The sequence below is a fragment of the Diospyros lotus genome, chromosome 10 (assembly GCF_014633365.1).
Source record: "Diospyros lotus cultivar Yz01 chromosome 10, ASM1463336v1, whole genome shotgun sequence".
NCBI lineage: Eukaryota > Viridiplantae > Streptophyta > Magnoliopsida > Ericales > Ebenaceae > Diospyros > Diospyros lotus.
In genome coordinates this window covers 20,740,829-20,763,243 of record NC_068347.1, presented here as the reverse complement: position 1 = coordinate 20,763,243, position 22,415 = coordinate 20,740,829, and the positions used below count along the sequence as shown (strand labels likewise).

General features: G+C 34.8%; 1 protein-coding gene across 2 annotated transcripts; it reads left to right on the top strand.

Moving 5' to 3' along the window:
- Positions 1–12,223: 12,223 nt before the first annotated feature.
- On the top strand, positions 12,224–15,587 carry LOC127811577 (G-type lectin S-receptor-like serine/threonine-protein kinase At4g27290). Of its 2 annotated transcripts, none has more exons than XR_008025736.1 (7): positions 12,224–13,508; positions 13,666–13,806; positions 13,895–14,052; positions 14,133–14,343; positions 14,491–14,728; positions 14,803–14,967; positions 15,248–15,396. XR_008025736.1 is itself a non-coding variant. In XM_052351559.1 (7 exons), exons 1-7 carry the CDS (start codon positions 12,227–12,229, stop codon positions 15,551–15,553), a joined length of 2,487 nt encoding a protein of 828 aa, XP_052207519.1. In that variant the 5' UTR covers positions 12,224–12,226; the 3' UTR covers positions 15,554–15,587. The 2 variants fall into 2 exon arrangements, 1 of the variants encoding a protein (XP_052207519.1); XM_052351559.1 differs by having other exon boundaries at positions 14,817–14,967; positions 15,248–15,587.
- Positions 15,588–22,415: the final 6,828 nt, after the last annotated feature.

Genomic DNA, 22,415 nt, shown 5'->3' with positions numbered 1-22,415 from the left:
AGCCACGACAATGGTAGAGATGTTTATTGTTTTGTTTGGAATTGTATTTGGTTTGTTTGATATTAAATTTTGATTGGTGTTATGATTCAATTCTTCTTTTAATTTTTTTTTTTCAAATTGTATGGACAAAAATTTAAGTGAAATAGATTAATATAAAGTTCAAAATAATTGATGTTAAAATTAATGTAAATCCTAAAACTAAGTAATTTTAGAGTTTTATATTAATGTTTGTTACCTCAACTTTCGTTAATAAAATTTGATAAAAAAATTTAAAAAATATTAAATTTAAATCTTAATCAAAATTTAATGAATTTTTAATAAAATTTTAAAATATAATACTTTAAATTACCCTATAAACTATGGATGTTAGACTATCTTTCCCTCAATGAGGCTTAATTACTGCACCCCAGTTGGGGCCCAATCCCATTAAGGAGCAAGCAATGTGGTCACAATTGTTTGATCCTTAATCCAATATTAGGCTCATATGTGAATAATTATACATTATGGGCTGTCAAATAATCTAAGCCTAATTAAAAGTGACCTGTTAAGTTTTGGGCTTTAATGTATCTAATAGGGTGTGGACCTTTAATTTATAGATACTAAAGGATAATTATGTTTTTTTGATGGGCTGAAACATGATTATCAATAGGGTAACGGGCTATTACTTCTATAAATACAGCGATTATGGTCCCCAGGTCATACGAACGAATTAGTTCTATTTCTGTATCACATCATCAGAAATAAGTTGCAGAGAGAAACTTAAAGGATTCTCTCAGAAATTCGTATTGATCTGGAAGGCACGCCGCACGGATCAAAAGAGATATAATCGTTATGAATTTAGGTACGTTTCCGTTTATTGTTTATTTATTCTTGATAATTTGACATGATTACTCTTGAGTTTGGGTGATAGTTTTCACAAAAGATCCAAATTTACAACAAGTGGTATCACAGCATTTTTCATGTTAAGTCATTGAGAATCATATTACTTTGATCTGTAATTTATTTGGATATAGCAGTGTTTTTAAATCAAAATTTTATGAATTAAATAACAGCATAAGCTTCTGTCACGTCAATTAAGAAAAGCCACGACCACTGGCCGCGGCATTAAGGAAAAGCCGTGGCCTTTTGGCCACGACATTAAGAAAGCCGCAGCCTTCTGGCTGCGGCATGAAGATAATAGCCGCGGCCTTCTAGCCGCGGCATCAGGAATGGCAGCGGCCAAATAGCCGCTGCATTAAACTAATGAAGCAGCGGCTATTTGGCCGCTGCATTGAGAAGAAGAAAGCAGCGGCCAATTGGCCGCTGCATCAAAGGAAGAGCCGCGGCTATCTGGTCGCGGTGTTCAGTTTCCTAGGGAAGTAATCCTAAAATTTCCAGACATGGGCCCATGAGGTCCATAATCAATTTGTGCTGCGATTTCAGTAATAATTAATTAATTATTTTATTAATTAGTTAATTAAATTTAATAGATTATTTATTTATTTATTAATTAATTAACTTCAGTAAAACAGTTTGATTTTAGTAAATTAATTAATTTATTTATTTATTAGTTAATTAAATTCAGTAAATTAATTAATTTCTTATTTATTAGTTAATTAATTAAATTCAGTAAAGCAGTTTCATAACTGCATTTTATTAAATTCAGTTTATTAACTGCTTTAATTAAATAAGGGACTGTTTTAATTAAACTTTTTCTTTGGTATAATTTTAAATTCAGATATTGGCATGATTTTGTATATATATTTTGAAATAAATTAATTGAAACAACATGTCGCCAAAGTGACCACTCTTGTGGAAATTAATTTGTTTTGAAATATAAATGGTTGTGTGCATGTAACTTGTATGAATATATATCGGCCCAAAGGAAGGTAATATTTTTAACAGAATTGCATGTGCACCTGTGGTAATAATTGCGTGATAATTATTTGGTTTACATATGACCAATAAATCGGCCCAAAGGAAGATTTATTGTTTGTTATGTTATTATTATTAGTATTTGATTACTACACCAAGATATCACTTACAAGTTAATATTTTGTCCAAAGATGAAACTATTAATAGAGTGTCTGGTATCTTGAGATGGAATTTACCTTTATTTGAATTTAATTTTGTTTTAAGACTTATATGAGCTTTGTTTGTTTGTTTGTTGTTCTCTGTTCAGCACTCGCTCTTGCTAATATTACTACCACTATCAATTCTATTCCTATGTTAAATGGCTCTAACTTCAAGTCATGGCAAGAGAATCTCATGATAGTTTTCGGAGTCATGGATCTTGACCTTGCGATAAGGGTTAATTCTCTAGCATCTCTTACGAATTCGAGTACCTCTGATCAAATGAGGGAGATGGAAAAGTGGGAGAGATCAAATCGCATGTGCATGATGATCATGAAGAAAGCCATTCCGGAAGCATTTAGGGGCACAATATCTGAAAAGATTACTATGGCTAAGGATTTCCTTGCGGATATTGAAAAGAGGTTTGCCAAGAATGAAAAGGCTGAAATTGGTACACTCTTGGCAAGCCTAATTTCAATGAGGTATAAGGGTAAAGGCAACATCAGGGAGTACATCATGGAGATGTCCCATCTTGCTTCTAAGTTAAAAGCACTTAAGCTTGAACTCTCGGAGGGATTGCTAGTGCATCTGGTTTTGATTTCACTTCCGACACAGTTTAACCAGTTTAAGGTGAGCTACAACTGTCAGAAAGAGACTTGGTCTCTGAATGAGCTTATCTCACACTGTGTTCAGGAAGAGGAAAGACTGAAGCAAGATAAGACAGAGAGTGCTTACTTGGCCTCAACCTTTAAGGACAAAGCAAGGAAGAAGGAAGAAGGATACGGAAGTTGCAGGTACAACACCTCATAAGAAACAACAAAAGAAACCGACTGACTCAGTTGGTAAGGGTTGTTTCTTCTGTGGGGCTGAAGGGCATCAAAAGAAGCAGTGCACCAACTATCACGCATGGCGTGTTAAGAAAGGTATGCTTCTTAATTTGGTTTGTTCTGAGGTTAATTTAATTTCGGTACATAGACACACGTGGTGGATAGATTCTAGTGCAACAACTCACATCAGTGTGTCTATGCAGGGTTGCCTGAGTTGCCGAAAGTCAAATGATGCTGAAAGATACATCTATGTGAGCGATGGCAAGACGGTTCAAGTTGAGGCAATAGGAAAATTTAGATTATTATTAAAGATTGGATTTTATTTGAATCTTGATGAAATATTTATTGTACCGTCTTTTAAACGGAATTTGATTTCTATTTCTACTTTGGACAAATTTGGTTATTCTTGTTCATTTGGAAATGGAAAATTTAGTTTGGCTCCGGCTCTTTGTCAGGCTATGATAATCTTTATTCAATTGATACAATTGCTTTGTATAATGAATCCCTGCAATTAAATACACGAGGTGTAAAGAGAAAATTAACCATTGAGAATTCAGTTGTGTTATGGCACAAGAGATTAGGTCATATCTCCAGACAGAGAATTGAGAGACTTGTGTCAGACGAAATTCTAGATCCCTTAGATTTCACAAATTTTGAGTTTTGTGTTAACTGTATAAAGGGAAAACAAACCAATAAAAGGAGATTTGAAGCCAACAGGACTATGGATGTCTTAGAACTTATACATACGGATATTTGTGGGACATTCCCTACGGTTGCTTGGAATGGTCAACAATACTTTATAACGTTCATAAACGATTTTTCTAGATATGGCTACATATATCTCATTCATGAAAAGTCACAATCACTGGACGTGTTCAAAAATTATAAGGCTGAAGTTGAGAACCAACTTAACAAAAGGATTAAAACCGTCAGATCTGATCGTGGTGGTGAATACTATGGCAGATATAACGGTTCAGGTGAACAATGTCTAGGGCCATTTGCTAAGTTCCTAGAGGAATGTGGTATTGTCCCACAGTACACCATGCCGGGTTCGTCCACTATGAATGGTGTTGCTAAAAGATGAAACAGGACACTTAAGGACATGGTAAGGAGTATGATTAGTCATTCTACCTTACCAGAATCACTCTGGGGAGAAGCACTTAAGACTGCAGCATATATCCTTAACAGAGTTCCAACTAAAGCGACTGCCAAAACCCCTTATGAGCTTTGGACGGGCAGGAAGCCTAGTCTAAAGCACTTGCACATTTGGGGATGTCCAACTGAGGTTAGGCCTTATAGGCCGAATGAAAAGAAACTGCACTCAAGGACGGTGAGTTGCTATTTTATTAGATACTCTGAAAGATCCAGGGGGTACAAGTTTTATGATCCCACGACTAAGTCGATTTTTGAGTCTGGAAATGCACGGTTTTTTGAGAATGCCGAGTTTTTTTTTTTTTTTTTTTGGGGGGGGGGGGGGGAGATACAGGTAGGGACATTGTTTTTGAAGAGGAATATGTTGATATTCTCATAGGTGTTATGGGTATTGATCGGGATTTCATTCCTGACCTTATTCAAGACACATCAAATCAAAACAATGTCGGAGAACCTCCCATTCTAGAAATTATTCCAGAAGAACAAACTCCAGCTCCTCAAGAACCTATGCCATTAAGAAGATCCACTAGAGAAAGGAGACATGCAGTGCCAGATGATTACATTGTATTTCTTCAAGAACATGAGGTGGACATTGGAGTGATGGAAGATGATCCGATCAACTTTCATCAAGCCATGGAAAGTTCTAACTCTCAAAAGTGGATTGATGCCATGAATGAGGAGATTAAGTCCATGAAAGAAAATGACGTGTGGGATCTTGTCCCATTGCCAGAAGGTGCGAAACCTATTGGTTGCAAATGGATATTTAAGACCAAAAGGGATTTGAAAGGCAATATGGAAAGGTACAAGGCTCGTCTTGTTGCAAAGGGCTTTACACAGAAAAAAGGCATTGACTATAAAGAGACTTTATCTCCAGTATCTTCGAAAGACTCTTTCAGGATTATAATGGCATTAGTGGCGCATTTCAATCTTGAGTTACAACAGATGGATGTGAAGACATCATTTCTCAATGGTAACATTGATGAAACAATCTATATGGTGCAACCAGAAAACTTTGTGTCAAGAGACCCAAAGAATATGGTTTGCAAACTTAAGAAATCCATCTATGGACTCAAACAGGCATCTCGACAATGGTATTTTAAGTTTCATCAAGTGATCATCTCGTTTGGTTTTGAGATGAATTTGGTCGATGATTGTATATACCATAAGTTTTGTGGGAGCAAACATATTTTTCTGGTTTTATATGTCGATGACATTTTGCTTGCCAGCAACGATATAGGCTTATTGCATGAAACCAAGAGATTTCTATCTAAGAATTTTGAGATGAAAGATCTTAGTGACGCCTCTTTTGTATTGGGTATTCAGATATACCGAGATCGCTCTTGAGGTGTTCTTGGATTGTCACAAAATGGCTATACCGAAAAGGTTCTCAAAAGGTATGGCATGCAGAATTGCAAACTAAGTGATACCCCTGTGGCTAAGGGAGACAAATTTAGTCTCAATCAGTGTCCTAAGAATGATTTTGAGGAAAAGGAAATGCAGAAGATTCTCTACGCCTCAGCAGTAGGGAGTCTAATGTATGCTCAAGTTTGTACGCGTCCGGATATTGCGTATGTCACTGGGATGTTGAGCAGACCATTGGAAAGCAGCTAAACGGGTCCTGCAGTACTTACAGAGAACAAAAGACTACATGCTCACGTATCGAAAGTCAGATCAGCTTGAGATCGTTGGGTATACTGACTCCGATTTTGCTGGATGCCAAGATAGTATGAAATCTACGTCGGGCTATGTTTACCTGCTTGCTGGAGGTGCTATCTCTTGGAAGAGTGCTAAACAATCAATTATAGCCTCTTCTACTATGGCAGCAGAATTTATAGCATGTTATGAGGCATCTAATCATGGAATATGGCTGCAGAATTTTGTCACGAGGCTGCGTATAGTGGATGGTGTTGAAAGACCACTCAAATTATTTTGTGACACTAAGTCAGCAGTTATGTATTCTAACAACAACAGGAGCTCGACGAAGTCAAAGCATATAGACATCAAGTTCCTAGTTGTTAAAGAAAGAGTTCAGAGTGAACAGTTGTCTATAGAGCACATCAGAACAAACTCCATGGTTGCGGATCCGCTTACTAAGGGATTGCCACTCAAAGTGTTTCATGAGCACATTGCTCGTATGGGTGTCATTTCAATTGAGGATATTCAAATTTAGTAGGAGTTTGTAATTTTAGATGCTTTATGAAATAAACATTTTTCAGTTATTTCAATTAATGGATATGTTGAGGTTATTTTTTGCAAAAATAAAATTTCAGTTTATTTACACTTTGTTTTTTGTTATGGTTTGAGCTCACTAAGGTTTAAGGGTGGACCAATTGGAAATAGGCATGTTAAGATCACATTACATGAAATTTCCATGCTACACATCCACATCATGATCCATGTCATTTAATTGTATCGGCATATGTGACCATTGATGGGTTGAGTTACGATAGTTGTAACAAAGGCCGCTTTGATCCTATGTTGGTATAATTGATGGACGAGATTGGTTATAGATACATTTCGGTAATGACAGCAAAGTTGAGCTCATTCGGTTATTTGTTTTGCAAAGCATAATTATGAGGTTATACATATGACCCAAGTGGGAGATTGTTGGATCCTTAATCTAACATTGGGCTCATATATGAATAATTATGCATTGTGGGCTGTCAAATAATTTAAACACAATTAAAAGTGACATGTTAAGTTTTGGGCTTTAATGTATCTAATAGGGTGTGGGCCTTTAATGTGTAGATACTTAAAGAATAATTATGTTTTCTTGATGGGTTGAAACATGATTATCAATAGGGGAATGGGCTGTTACCTCTACAAATACAGTGGTTATGGTCCCCAGGTCATACGAACGAATTAGTTCTATTTCTGTATCCCATCATCAGAAATAAGTTGCAGAGAGAAACTTAAAAGATTATCTCAGAAATTCGTATTGATTTGGAAGGCTCGCCGCACGAATCAAAAGAGATATAATCGTTATGGATTCAGGTATGCTTCCGTTTATTATTTATTTATTCTTGATGATTTGACATGATTACTCTTGAGTTTGGGTGATAGTTTTCACAAAAGATCTAAGTTTACAACAACAATTACTTAGGTTAATTTAAATTTTTGATTATTAGCAACTCCTAGGCTTATCGATCCTTATTGGGTAAGGGTTTGTGTTGGTCACAACCCTTAAATTGGGTTGTGAGATTACGATTTAAACTAACACCTAAACATTAAAATAGGCTATTTAAATTAGCGCTTAAATTAGGTGTACTTAATCTTTAAATGCACCTAATGATTAAAATAGCACCAATTCTTTGTCATCTAAATGAATTATATATATATATATATTTCTGTAATCATTTAGAGAGTAGGTGGACAATGAAATAAATGGGGTGGTCAATTGCAGTGTATATATATTTATATATATTATATTAATATTTAAAAAGATTCACACGGACTAAAATTTAGTCTAATCTTCCTTGAATCTGCCCCAAGTCATCAAGCTTTACATATATATTTGATTTGATTTGACCATTCCATAAAATTAAAATACAGTCCGCAAGCTCTTCTCTTCTATTCCTTCCTTGCACCAGAAGTCAAATTTTCCTTGTATTCTTGCTTTGCTGTCTCTAAAAATATAATATAATAAAGTCTGTCGTCTGGGATTCAAGTCTCAAACGGCGTGCGTGAATCTTTTTTTTTTAGATCCGCGGTCCCATTCCAGTCCATGCTTCCAGTGATTATATAGTAGTTCCAAAGCACGAGGTTGAAATTGGAATTTGGAAACACGCGGACGAAATGAAAGCATCCATCCTTATGGAGCCCGCGAGGCGACGGGACGGCTGCCAGCCACAATCTCAATCTTCAAACCAAATCAAAACTATTAGTCTCGAGGTGAATTGCTCATCCCTCACGCCTCCATATTCGATCCAATAGAATGTGAGAGAATTAATTAGGGAGATTTAATCAGATACAGTGATTAGATTAATGTTCACTGTATATAAAAAATTTCTCTCATTTTGAGAGATTGCTGCCACACTGTCGTTGGCGAGACTCGATCCTTAATCCTTGTTCTAAATATCACCTTGGAGACACTTTGTGTCCCCAACTATGATCAGTTGAGCTGCCCATGCTGGCCAAATCAAAACTATTATTATTATTATTATTATTATTTGTATTTGCTTTGCTTCATAATCAAAAACATTTTTATTTATTATTATTGCAGTCTCCATTCATCTTTACAATTCCCACCTCTCTGCTTCCGCTAAACTCACTCATTTCAAAATTTCCCAATCACGTCGTCCACAAATAATATATAATATAATCATTCATTTAAAATTAATCACACACCATAATTCAAATCATTAATTAGGAAAAAGTAAAAGTTCCATGTACTCAAAATAATCAAATCAATTCTATTTTTTTTTTCTTACATTAGTTCGATTTGATTAACTTTTTACAAAAATTCAAGTATTTAATTTTGGTTCAATTTGTTTGATCTAAATAACTGAACTAATCGAATTGATTAAATTTTAAAATGACGTCATTTTTTTATAGTTATATGTTCTTGTATTTGATTTTGTTTATTTAATTTTTTTAATTATTTTTGTGATTTTCGATTATGTCAATTTCTTCGATTTTGTCAATTGTTTGGTTTTTTCGGCTTGTTCGGTCTTTAGTTAGTTTTTTTTTTTTTTTTTGTATTTATTTGATTTATTCAGTAGATTTGATAATTTTTTTCAATTTTTTTTAGTTTTTAATTTGTTCAATTTTTTAGTTAATTGAATCAATTCAATTCGATTTTTTTTTAATTTTTGAACTTCACTCAATTCAGTAACCAAACAATGAATATTTTCCCTTGCCACGTAGAGATGTTGTAACACCTTGTTATTTTCACTATTTTTTTTCTTAATAACCAAAATACTCCATATTATAAATAAAACCCAATTCTATATTTAAATATCTCCAACCAAAAATACAACCGCTCTTAATAACCAAAAGGCCTGTTGGTTGAAGGAGGTGTCTTGTGAGAAAGAAGGGATAAGATTGAGGTGTCTTGTGAGAGAGAAGACTACAAAAAAAACATGAAGATATGTAGAAGGTCTAACCACCCAAGTAAACCTACGAACATGAATGATAGAAGCAAGATTAGGCAAAGAAGTGGGACTAACAACAAGAGAAAGAGGATTGATTGTAGGAAAATTAGAAAAAACAGTGGGCAATGGACACATGAGAAAAAGGCAAATCAGTAGCTGAAATTAGGAGCACCAAATCAGGAAGGGGGTCAACCACTTCTTCATCAGGAGTGAAAGAATGAAAAGGGAAAATGTGCTCTTGAAATTGCATATCCTGGGAAATTAAGATAGATTTGGTGTGAAGATTATAAACTTTGTAACCTTTAATATTTGGAGGATAACCAAGAAAAATGCAAACAGTGGCCCTAAGATAAAATTTTAACCTATGAGAATGCAATGTGGAGGCAAAACAAAGGCTACCAAATACTCGAAGAGAGGCATAATCAACTGGTGACTAATATAACAGTTGATAAGGTGTTTTAGAATGCAAGAGATGATAAGGGCTTCTATTTATCAACAAAGTGACAGTGAGAATACAATTACCCTAGAACTGAATGGGAACCCTAGACTAAAAAAACGGTGCTCATGCCACATTTAAAACATGTTGATATTTCCTTTCAACCATTGAGTTTTGTTCAAGCCTCTAAACAAATAAAAATTGGTGTATAACTCATTTAGAGGCAAAATAATCAACAAATTTGAGTCTCAACCAGAGAAAAAAACTTAAGAATAATGTTCTTAGCTTCTAATTTAGGTCTCATAAGGAAAACCCAAGTGTATCTCATGCAGTCATCAACCAAAGTCAAGAAATACTTATATCGAGCATAGGTAGGCACATGATAGGGACTCTAAGTGTCACAATGAATCAAATCAAAATCATTTTGTGATAGATGATTACGAGATATAAAAGACAGTCTCATTTGTTTAGCCAAAAGGCAAATAAAACATAAATCTTGATTATTATTATTATTGAATTAAAGTTGAGGCTTTGTTGAATCCAATCTTTTGAAAGAAATATGCCCTAGCCTCTTATGCCAATTAGTCTTACTAACATGAGCTACTATTGCTACAAGAAGTCCAAAATCTACTACACCAGAAATGGCATCCAAGAGATATAATTCATCAATCAACTCAGCCTTGCCAATCATCTTCAAAGTGTGTGTATCTTGTATTGTACAGGCATGAGAGGTAAAATTGAGACTCATAGAATTTTGTCTTACTAATGCACTCACTGAAATGAGGTTAAATTTAAAATAAGGCACATATAGGACAATGTCCAACACTATATGAGGTAAGCTTAACACAGCTCATATATTGGACTAAAATTCATGTGTGGTGAGGTAAAGTAACATAAGCATCTAGAATAAGCTTCAACTCAACAAAAGATGCATGATTGGAACACACATGACTTGTGGCTCTAGAGTCCAACACCCAATGATTAGGATTACTAAGTAATGAACTGATATTAATAGAAAAACAGGTACATGATGCTTGACTAGAATAAGAAGGGGCATCAGGAAGAATGGATTTAACATTGGTCTGCTTGGTAATTGAGAGGTGGGAGCTCAACATACTCAAAAGACTCTAAAATTGTAGTGGACTCAGGGACCCATATAAATCCTTCTATTTCCTGAGTCTGAGATGAGCTAGAAATAAATCCTAACACTTAACTCAGAACAAGATTTTTAGTATGATTATTGATAGCCATTTATCCAAAATTATTTCCCCTTTGTTTAGGCTTATACCCAAGAGGATATCCATGGAGTTTGTAGAACTTATCTATATTGTTCACTAAACCCACAATGAGTATAAAAAGACCTCTTCCACTTTTGATTTTTACCTTAACTAGGCCAATGTGTGTTATTCTTGACTAATAGCATAATAAGATCATAATTAACAAACGCATTATGTATGTTCCTTTGGTTCTCCTCTTCTATAATTAGGGTAAAAACCTTATTGATAGGTGGGATAGGATCCATCAACAGTAATTGTCCTCTAACTTGAGAATAAGTATCATTTAAACCCATGAGAAAAGACGTGGCATACTCAATGTGATAGTATTCAGCAAGAGACTTCAAACCACCACACGTACATTTTTCACATGAACAAGTAGGCCTATAGCATCCCAAATGACCTTTAACTTGGTAAAATAGGCACTTATTGATAACTGCTCTTGTTGTAAATTCATCAATTCTCTTCTAAGTTGGAAGATTCGAGGACCATTAATTTGTTGATATCTTTCTTTTAAGTCATTCCATATGCTATAAACAGAATCATAAAAAATAACACTTGCCGAGATGCCTTTAAAGACAAAATTCAATATCCATGAAATCACGATATTATTGTTCTGGATTCAAGAACTGAGAAACGGATCATCACCTGATGGCCGAGAAATCAAGCCATTTACAAACCCTAGTTTGTTCTTTACTAAGAGTGCAATGAGCATGGCATGGCTCCAAGACGAGTAATTGTCTCCTGTCAAAGGTTGCAACAACAGCAATAGTCCAAGATTGTCAGTGGTGCAAATAGTTGGGGCTCGATATATCGTCATTGGCAAAGTTACTCATTGACGAAGAAGATATTTCTGGAAACATAGTCGCAATAAAACAAGTACGAACGATCGAGAAAGGAAAAAGAGAAATCAATAGTAGGAGATTGCCATTTGCAAATTTTCGATCAAAAGAGATCATGATTCTAGAAAAGAAGGAACTCTAAACAACGAAGATTCGCAACACTAAAACTATGATACACAATATCAATCGAAAAAAGGAAACGTACCTAAGGCTCGTCAAAGATCAACAGAGAAGGAGTCGTGATCGACAGAGACAGAATCACAAGTCTAGGGTTTTGAATGTTTTGATACCATAACAAAATAGAGAATAGGAACGGAGGTAATAGCCTCACATATCTATCCATTATTGTGATCTTAGTCTTTAAATAGTAACCCTAAAATTAATATATTAATATTATAAAAATACCATTGTTCAATAACTGCAACTGAAAAAAAAATAACAAAAAACAAAATACAAACTACCAACAACTAAAATTCTAATATACAAAACTTTGAAATAAAATACAATAAATTAAAAATCCAAATAATCTCTTAAAAGCATTCCAGCCCCAATGCCAGCGTCAATGGATCCCTTGAACCTCCTTTTACTCCTTTCTTCCTTGTTTTCCATCTCTGTCTTCGCGTTCGCAGCCGATACCATTAACAAGACGCATTCCCTCGCCGACGGCCAGACCTTGGTTTCATCCGGGGGAAACTTCGAATTGGGATTCTTCACTCCGGGGGTTTCCAAATACCGGTACGTCGGAGTATGGTACCGGAAGATATCGGCGAAGACTGTTATCTGGGTTGCGAACAGAGACGCGCCACTTCCTGATAATTCCGGTTCCTTGAATCTCACCGAACAAGGAATCCTCTTACTTCTCGATGGCAGCAACAAGGTTGTGTGGTCGACCAACACCTCGACTTCCCCCAAGAATCCGGTCGCCCAGCTGCTGGATACCGGCAATCTGGTCGTCAGAGAAGCCGACGACGAAAACTCAGATCACTGTTTCTGGCAGGGCTTCGATTATCCAACGGATACTCTTCTTCCCGAGATGAAGATGGGGCTGAACCTCACCACCGGCTGGGAGAGCCATCTCACGGCGTGGCGAAGCAAGGATGATCCCGGAAAGAGTGACTTCACTTTCCGGTGCGATATTCGAGGTTACCCACAATTGATCCTGAGCAATGGCTCTCTGGAGCTGTTCCGAATGGGGTCGTGGAACGGCCTCCAATTCACCGGAACGCCGCACCTCAAACCAAATTCGATTTATTCCTTCGGATTGGTTATGAAGAAGCACGAGATTTACTACCGCTATCACCTCCTCAGTTCGGTGGTTTCGAGGTTTACGCTGACCCAGAACGGCGTCATGCAGCGGTACACGTGGGTTGACCGGAGCCAGCAATGGATGCCGTACTTGAGGGCGCCGGCCGACGACTGTGACCAGTTCAAGCTCTGTGGCCCGTACGGAAGCTGCAACATCAAGTACATGCCGGTTTGCAGGTGTCTGGTAAAATTCGTGCCCAAAAACCAGGGGATTTGGGACTCTGGAGATTGGTCCAACGGCTGTGACCGGAAAGTGCCGATCAAAGATTGCCGGAGTAAGGTCGGATTTCTGAAGTACTCCCGCTATAAATTGCCGGATACGAGGAATTCCTGGTACGACAGGACCATGACTTTGAACCAATGCAGAGACAAGTGCTTGAACAATTGTTCCTGTACGGCTTATTCGAATCTGGATGTGAGAAATGGAGGGACTGGATGCTTGCTTTGGTTCGACGAACTGGTTGATATGAGAGAGGTGAGTGAAGATGGGCAAGATATCTACATAAGAATGGTTTCCTCTGAGTTGGGTAAGTATCCATTACCACTACTGGTTTTTATATTGTAAATGAAAAGTTTGTTGTATAGAAACTTGCAATTTGAGTGCTTGAGAGAATAAAGAAACAGACAAGTTTGGTTGTGACTAGTGGCTGTTTTGATTGTTTGGTTTATGGGTTGATTCAACAGATGGAGATGGGGGGTTCAGTGGCACGAAAAGGAACATAGTCATTGTTATATTGGCTTTGTTCATTGGACTTCTGGCGGGTCTGAGCCTAAAGTTGCATCTCAGGAAGAAGAAGAAGAAGAAATCACATAAGAGGATAGAAGGTATTGGAATGAGTTTCCAAGGTTCCTTTTTTGATTTCAAATGAACAAAACGAACAAATTCGCAATTACAACTTTTCACATCCTGCAGGAAGTATAATACCCAACACTGGACAAGGCTATACTGACAAGAGCGAGAAGGACGATCTAGAGCTGCCATCATTCGACTTGGCTACAATAGCTAGCGCCACAAATAACTTCTCGAGTAACAATAAGCTCGGGGAGGGGGGATTTGGGCCGGTCTATAAGGTAAAAATGCAATGCTAGCTCTGAGCTCTGCATCAAGAAGAAGAATTCTATCTGCTGACAGTTGGAATGGTAGTTCGCAGGGTATGTTGGAGGGAGGACAAGAAATAGCTGCGAAGCGGCTCTCAAAGCATTCTAGCCAGGGACTCGACGAGTTCAAGAACGAAGTTATCTGCATTGCCAAGCTGCAGCACCGGAATCTTGTCAAGCTTCTGGGATGCTGCATTGGAGGAGGAGAAAAGATGTTGATCTATGAATACCTGCCCAACAAGAGCCTGGACTATTTCATTTTCCGTAACCAAAACTAGTCCACTCTTGAGCCAGCAATCCTTCTTTCTTTTGCTTCTGTTGATTTGAAAATGGAACAAAATATATGGTGATGTTCTTCCATATGAACTTGCAAAAACTGATCTTGGACTAACTTGGCAAAAATTTGGCCAGATCAACTGCAAAGCAGACAACTGGATTGGCCGAAGCGGTTCAACATTATCAATGGGATAGCCCGTGGGGTTCTCTATCTTCATCAAGACTCCAGACTAAGAATTATTCACAGAGATCTCAAAGCGAGCAACATTTTACTAGACAGTGAAATGAATCCAAAAATTTCAGACTTTGGAATGGCCAAAAGTTTAAGAGAAAATGAGACACAAGCTAACACAAGCAGAGTTGTGGGCACACAGTAAGAATCCCTGTAGCATTTCTTATCTAATTCACTTACATTTTTTTTTTTTTTTTAAATATCTCTTCATCAAGTTCCTTTGTTACAGTGGTTACATGTCTCCAGAATATGTTGTCGACGGTCTATTTTCAATTAAGTCGGATGTTTTCAGTTTTGGTGTTTTGGTGGTGGAGATCTTAAGTGGGAAGAGGAATAGAGGATTCTTTCATCCAGATCACCACCTCAACCTCCTTGGACATGTGAGTGTTAATTAAAGAGCATTGTTAGCTTTGGTATAAGAAATTAATATCATGCTTATTTTAATTTTAGGATTGAATCATACACAAAAATCGAAAATAAGATCACACAAATAAATAAACATAGCTTGGTCTCACTGGATCCAAACATAATAGAATACTTCCATGATCCTAACATAATAGAATAAACCCACTGGATCAATCATTAATCAAAATTTTTGAATGAAAAAACTATAAAACCGTCCCAACACATGGTTTGATGAACAAAATTATAATTATGCAGGCATGGAGACTCTTCCAAGAAGACAGGTCAATGGAAATGATTGACGAGCCGTTAAGGGAATCATGCTACTTATCGGAAGTGATGCGGTCAATCCATGTGGGCCTTCTGTGCGTGCAGCGAAGCCCGGACGACAGGCCGAGCATGGCGGCGGTGGTGCTGATGCTCGGCAGCGACGGCGCGTTGCCGGAGCCAAAGCAACCTGGATTTTTCACGGAGAGGAATCCGTTGGACGTCATTTCCTCGTCGACTCAGGAAGGATCGGCTTCAGCCAATGAAATCACCATGACTCTGTTGAGTGCTCGATAGAATTAATTAGAAACACGCACGCCTTGTTGCGCTCTCTCTCTCTGTCTCTCTCCCTCTCACATGATATACAAATGTATTGGTTTATATATCGGGTTGACCCGATCCATGAGGAAGATCTGGTCAAGGTCAATCCGACCCATTATCAGCAAATTGCGACCCATTGCGCGTGATCTGGACCCATTAATCCTGTCCAGATCCACGACCCAATAAAGGATTTCCAAAAAAACAGAGAGAAAATAAAACTTTTTTCCAGAATTATTTTTTTTAGCATATCCACTTTTGGAATACTAATTTTTAAAAATTAGTGATGTTATCTTTATGAGATTTATTATGTGCTTTAATTTTGTTATGATAATTGCTTTAATTGCAAATAATTATATTGAAATTGAAAAATGTATATGAGATAAATTTGATGTGGCATATTTTGTATAATAGAAAATTACTTTGTTAATTATCTGTTTTCTTTAAATATGCAGTTTTATTTGCTTTATAATAATTACTTTGTTAATCAATGCAATTGATACAAATGTTAGCTAGGCTAAATTAAACTCTTTCACCATTTTTAAAATATAAACTTGAATAAAAAGAAATGAATTAAGAATATTGTAAAGAAAATAACGAGTATAGAACACAAAATGTTAAGTGCTTTAGCCTCAAATACTTAGTCTACTATTTTGGTTCACAACCAATGATTTTACAAACACACTCAAAGTTTATAACATTATCTTGTACTCAAAGTTTATTACAGTTGAATCACTTAGCGGCGGTTAAAAACCGCCACTAAATGTAAAAAAATCACTGTTAAATGTCAATTTTTTTGTAGTGAAGGTCAGCCACAACCATTTCCTTTCTCACAAGATTAAGCGTAACCTTATAATTTTGGCTTTTCCAAAAATGTACTCAACCACAACCACTTACTTTTCAAAAGATTAGGCGTAATCTTTTACAAGTTTCAAAATATTTGTGAAATGATTTCTCAAAAAAAAAAAAAATGAAATACAGATTACAAGTATCCTCTTGAGTAAAAGAAAGTTACAAGATAATGAATGTAAATCACTCTCTATAAAAAATCTCACAAAGATATTATAAGTAAGCTCATGAGAAGCAGGAAATGATTGAAGGAAGATCGTTGAAGCTCTAAAAGATCACTTATGTATGCGTGAGTAGTTTGTTTTAACTTTCTTCAAGTAGCTTCATCTCCTATTTATAGATTTCATGCATTAGATGTTAGCTAACATGGCATAATACAATTGGAATATTCTAATTGTCTCACAAGTGTTATTTTTTGTCTTTATAAATATTAAACAACAGTTATTACTTCAAATAAGAAAGCCTATATTGTTGTGGGGCAGTGGGGGGGCCCTTAAGGTGAGGGATTTCACCTTTTGCACCCAAGAAAACCTATATTGTTTAAAATGCATTAAATGAATTGAAAATTTAAAATTGACGAGCATTTAATACATCCAATAGTTATATTTTTCAAAATCTGACAATAATTACTCGACTAAAATATGAGCTCATGATAGATTTGAAATACTATGGCACCAACCCAAGAAGGGGGTGAATTAGACAATTTAAAAACTTAATAGAACTTAAAATCCTTTTGATACAAATTGAGACTTTAGTGATTTAAAATATAAAACATATAAAATGACAAATGTAAAGCTTAAAGAATGTAAAGAAAGAAAGATAAATATGTGAACCAAGTAAGAAATAAAGAAATACTTAGAAAGATAAATATATCAAGGAACACAAGTACTAGAGAACACAAAGATATATAGTGGTTCGGCTTAACCAAGTCCAATCTACTATAACCAATCAATTAAAACCTTTTATTTAACCAAGTAGGCCCTCTAGTCCAAAATTAAGAAATTACAAACTTCTTACTTATACAAGTAAGCGCTTTAGCACCTAGCTAGATATTTCAATCCTTTGTTTCAAAGAGCAAGTCCTCTAACACAACAAGTTAGGAAATATAATATTTCAACAATAAGAGAAATCTAAGAGATGAATCTCTTAGTAACAAGATCTCTCAAAATAAAAAAAATAAAAAAAATTGAATGATAAAAAATAAATTAAGATCAAAGCCTTTGAGAGAAAAGATTATAACACATATACAATTGAAATGATGTAAATAATTTCTAAGCTTTATTCACTTCATTCTCATCCATTGGCCTCTTCAAGATCTCCTTAATTTGTATTTATAGACTTCCCAAAAGTTTTGCCTAAAACTAGCCGTTGGAGATTGAGAAACTAGTTGTTGGAAGCTGTCAGAGACAAACTATCGACATATGAGATAGGTTAGTCAACAGAATCACAATACAATATAAGACATAGTCGACAAATTGAAGCCTTTTGTCGATAAAACTAGTACATTAATTTTGTTAGTCGACAGAATAAAGGCATTTAGTCGATAGATCATGGCCACTTAGTTGGCAGATACTTCAAATTTGCCTTTAACTTCATTTTCTAATATTTTGAGATTTAACTGAAATTTAGTACTTTATTTTTCCAATCTCCTAAATCATAAACAACACATATATATTGAAAAATACTTTGACCAAACATCTTTGAAACTTGAGAACCAATATGAAAAACTTTGGGGGAAATAATATGAGTTCATTTAATTTGGTGTATCAAGATAATAATCATTAATAATTTCATCATCAAAATACAATTATTTTTCATCATAAAAACTATATCAAAAGAAAAACATTAACTCACTCGACTAATATAGCTCTTTACTCGATTGGACTTTTCAAATAATCAATTATCCAAAGGGCTTACTCGAGTGTGACCAAGTTATCACTCGACTGAATCAAAAGTCACAAAAACCTTGCATTTCTTACTCAATTACTATGCTAAGATTACTCGACTAATATGATATTTTACTCGAGTATCAACATTGGTTACTCGATTTCTTTTAGGACCAGAGACTTAGCTACAAACCAATCAATCTTCACTCAACTAACACAATTTTTTTCACTCAATTTATAAAATACATTTGTCGATTAAAAATAACCTTCAATACTCAAGTAAAGAGATGCTACATAGCTTTAGAGATACTCAATTATTTAGAAAATTAACTCGAGTGATAAAAGATCCTTACTTGATTTTAGAAGCATCATACTCAATTTAATTTTTTAAGATAATAGAGTTTTTGCATAATATACTCGAATAGGAACTTATGATAATCAATTGAATCAATTCAAATACTCGATTGATTAAATCAAAAAGTTTAGTTTATTTTTCATAAATGCTTTCTCACAAACTTTATAACATACTTGACTAATATAAAATATACTCCACTATTTTGAAGAGATATACGAGTATGAAAATTTCAAATATAAGAGATAATTAAAATATTTTGAATATATATCAACAATAAATTAAATTTATTAAAAATATATTTTTCAAAAATTATTTTCTCAATAATCCAAAATACAAATTTCTCAAGAGCAATATATGATATTTGGCATGCTATTTTGACTTATTGGGTTATGCATTCCCATTAAAATAGTAGTTGGTCCCTTGACGCAATACAATGGTAACTCAAGAAGTGAGGTGAATTGAGTTACTAAAAGTTTTTAACATAATTTCAATTTCTTTGAAACCTCTTGATTAAATTTTTTTTTACCTAAAAAATACTTTGATATATGTTCATATATTTTGATTGTTTTGAGATAGTGATTTGATTGCACAAGATCCACAAGAAATAAAAACAACGAGGCACACGGACATATAATGGTTCGACGATCCCACGCCTAATCTACTCTCCTAAGCTATCAACTACACTTAAGGTTCCACTATTCTTAAACACCCCGAGGTTTTTCCATAGCTTGCCTCGAAAACTATTACACCTAGATTTTGTAATGGTTCTAGGAAACCAACTAACAACCATACTGATAATGTTTATAGATTTTACAACAATGTCTACCATTGGACAAAAAAACAATAAACCACAAGAGATTACAAGGAAACAACTATAAGTACAAGATACACAACTATAAATAGTTGACCTTCAAGCGGATTTGCAAGATGGCTTCTTGTTTCTTTGATTGCAAGAGCTCCAAAAATGGTTGCACAATCTAGATCCGTGAGCTTGAGTGCTTCTTGAGTGAGATTGAAAGCGTTGAGCACTTTTCTTGCTTTTAAAGAGAGAGGTTTTTTTTGAGAGAGCACACACACATTTTTTTCTCTTCTCTTAAAGAGCATATTTATATATGGTGGAAAAAATGAGCAAAAATTGAATTAAAAATCCGAACGTTGGATCACGACAGTCGACTGTCCTATCCAACAATTGACTATAATTTGAAAGGAGTCAACTCCAGGGAGACCCAGAGTTGACTTCCCTCTGAAGGGAGTCAATTGTCGAAACATATCTCTCGATTATGTCGACTCTGTATAACCCGAGCTTCAGCTATGTCAGTTGTGGCTAACGCGAGAGAAAAGTCGACTTCTCCTACACGAGAGTCGACTTTTGGTCCAAAAATTTTGAAACACTTTAAAATAATACTATACAACCTTTATAACACTACTATAATTTAAAAAACTAATTTTAACATATATATAAGACTTAGATAATATCTTATAATTTAATTAGATAACATTTAGGGGTATCAAATAATATTTTTAATACAGAAATGTGTTTTTGTTAATCATCAAAACTAATATTAGATTGAATGGAGCAAGTTGGCTCAACAATAGTCAGTAAGTTTTTTAATTATAAACATATATGTATATAAAAATAATGATAAGAACTCGTAATCATATATTTTAGCATGCATTATTTAATGGAAAATTTTCATAAATTATCGTTAGATTTATCTAAAATGCATCGACTACTTCTATGATTTCAAAAATTGAATCGACTTTTCTTATAGTTAACACAATATTGAAATCAACTATTTTACTATTACACATAAACAAATTCTCCTTTCTCATCCTTTTCTCTTTCCTCATCCTTGTCTCACACACAGTCTTTTTATCTTTTTTGTAGTACAGGTCTCACCTCTCATTTCTTTCCTTATCTCCGACAATTAGCTACTAACAAAACTCAACAGACCCAAGTGTGTGTGTGTGTATATATATATATGTCTCCACCTGTAACATTCTAGTATTTTGAAAAAATAATAATAATTAATTTTTATATTTGAAATAATTTATTTTTTATTTATTAGAGATTGTGGATTGAGAAATTTAATGGAGGAAATTAATATTATTATTTTTGTGAATAGAGTTAGTGGAAGAATAATTAGTGGGATAGAGTTAGTGCGAGAATAATTAAGAGAAAAGAAGAGCTAGTGGGAGAATAATTAAGAAGAGTTAGTGGAAGAATAATTAAGAGAAAAGAAGAGTCAGTGGGAGAATAATTAAGAGAAAAAATAGTTAATGGAAGAATAATTAGTAGGATAGAGTTAGTGGGAGAATAATTAAGAGAAAAGAAGAGTTAGTGGAAGAATAATTAGTGAGATAGATTTAGTGGGAGAATAGTTAAAACAAAAAGAAGAGTTAGGGGAAGAATAATTAGTGGGATAGAGTTAGTGGGAGAATAATTAAGAGAAAAGAAGAGTTAGTGGGAGAATGATTGCAAAAAAAAAGAGTTAGTGGAAGAATAATTAGTGGGATAGAGCTAGTGGGAGAATAATTAAAAGAAAAGAAGAGTTAGTGAAAAAATAATTAAGAGAAAAAAAGAGTTAGTGGGAAGGGATTAGATTATTATAATACTTGAATCAATCCCCTATAAATAGAGATTGGGAGATTGGAATTTGCCTCAGAAAGAGAAACTCGAAGAAAGGATTGAGCTTGAGAGAGAAAGAGATTGGAAGAAGAAATAAGCAACACCATCAGAGAGAGAAAGAGTTTGGAGGAAAGGAATAGTTAATGTGAGTTTAAGCAGTAAGCTAAGTGCAAAACATCTGAAATTCTATGGGAATTAATTTTAGTAATATTTTATTTTATCTTATTATGTTTAATTTTTTGTTAGAGAAATTTTGAGTAATATCAGCGATTTCAACGTTGTGAAAAATATTTCAAAAATGGGCTATCAAGGCATCAAAAACTAATATTGTAAGGATTTAATATATTTTTTGTGCAAATTATTCTGTCATGACTTGCATATGATTATAAGGGAGTGCCTAGGTATGAGACTATGATTTGGGACTAATGGAGCTCGTGTTAGAAGAAAATTGTATGGGGTCACCAAGAGTCCGAAATGATGAGGTAGACGGGCCTACATGTGTAATTCATTTCATATTTTTTTATATATTTATCATGAATTTATGATTTGTTATTTTACATATTGCCTTTACTAAGTCTTAGAACTCACCCCTTATTACTAACCATACAGATGGCTCAAGTTTAGAGTTGAAAAATGGGCGGGCCAACCAAGCCCCGCTTGTAAGAACTCATATTTTTGTCAGGTTGCCACGTAATTTAAGCAAGTTTAGAATACCGAAAAATTGACTTAATAGTAGTTATAAGTACCGAATCGACTGCAGGGAGTGTCTTGGAGTGAAATTGTCTAAGGAAAATGGTATGGTCTCGACGAGCATTTCGAGATAGGATTTATAGCATTGGAAGAAATTGGATCAAGAACGGTTTTTGGTATAGCTAAAATGCAACTGCCATTTAGGCTATAAAACTAAATTGTTGTAGGGGACTTCTGGGAAGTCAACGGAAGTTTGAGAGGGCTCCGATTTTTCGTAGTAAGCAACCCTTTAGTGGTCTCCGGATGAAACGATAACCCGGTGAGGACATTGGGAAAAAATCATCATTATCGAGTAATTTTAAATTTATTAATTTTGCGTTTTTGGTCTTGTAATGCAAATTAATTTAAGGTTTAAGGGCATAGTTGTAATAA

Coding starts and splice junctions, on each gene's coding strand:
- LOC127811577 (XM_052351559.1), top strand. CDS start 12,227: ATGCCAGCGTCAATGGATCCCTTGAACCTCCTTTTACTCCTTTCTTCC. Junction 13,807..13,894: donor ATCACATAAGAGGATAGAAG/GTATTGGAATGA, acceptor CACATCCTGCAG/GAAGTATAATACCCAACACT. Junction 14,968..15,247: donor ACCTCAACCTCCTTGGACAT/GTGAGTGTTAAT, acceptor ATAATTATGCAG/GCATGGAGACTCTTCCAAGA.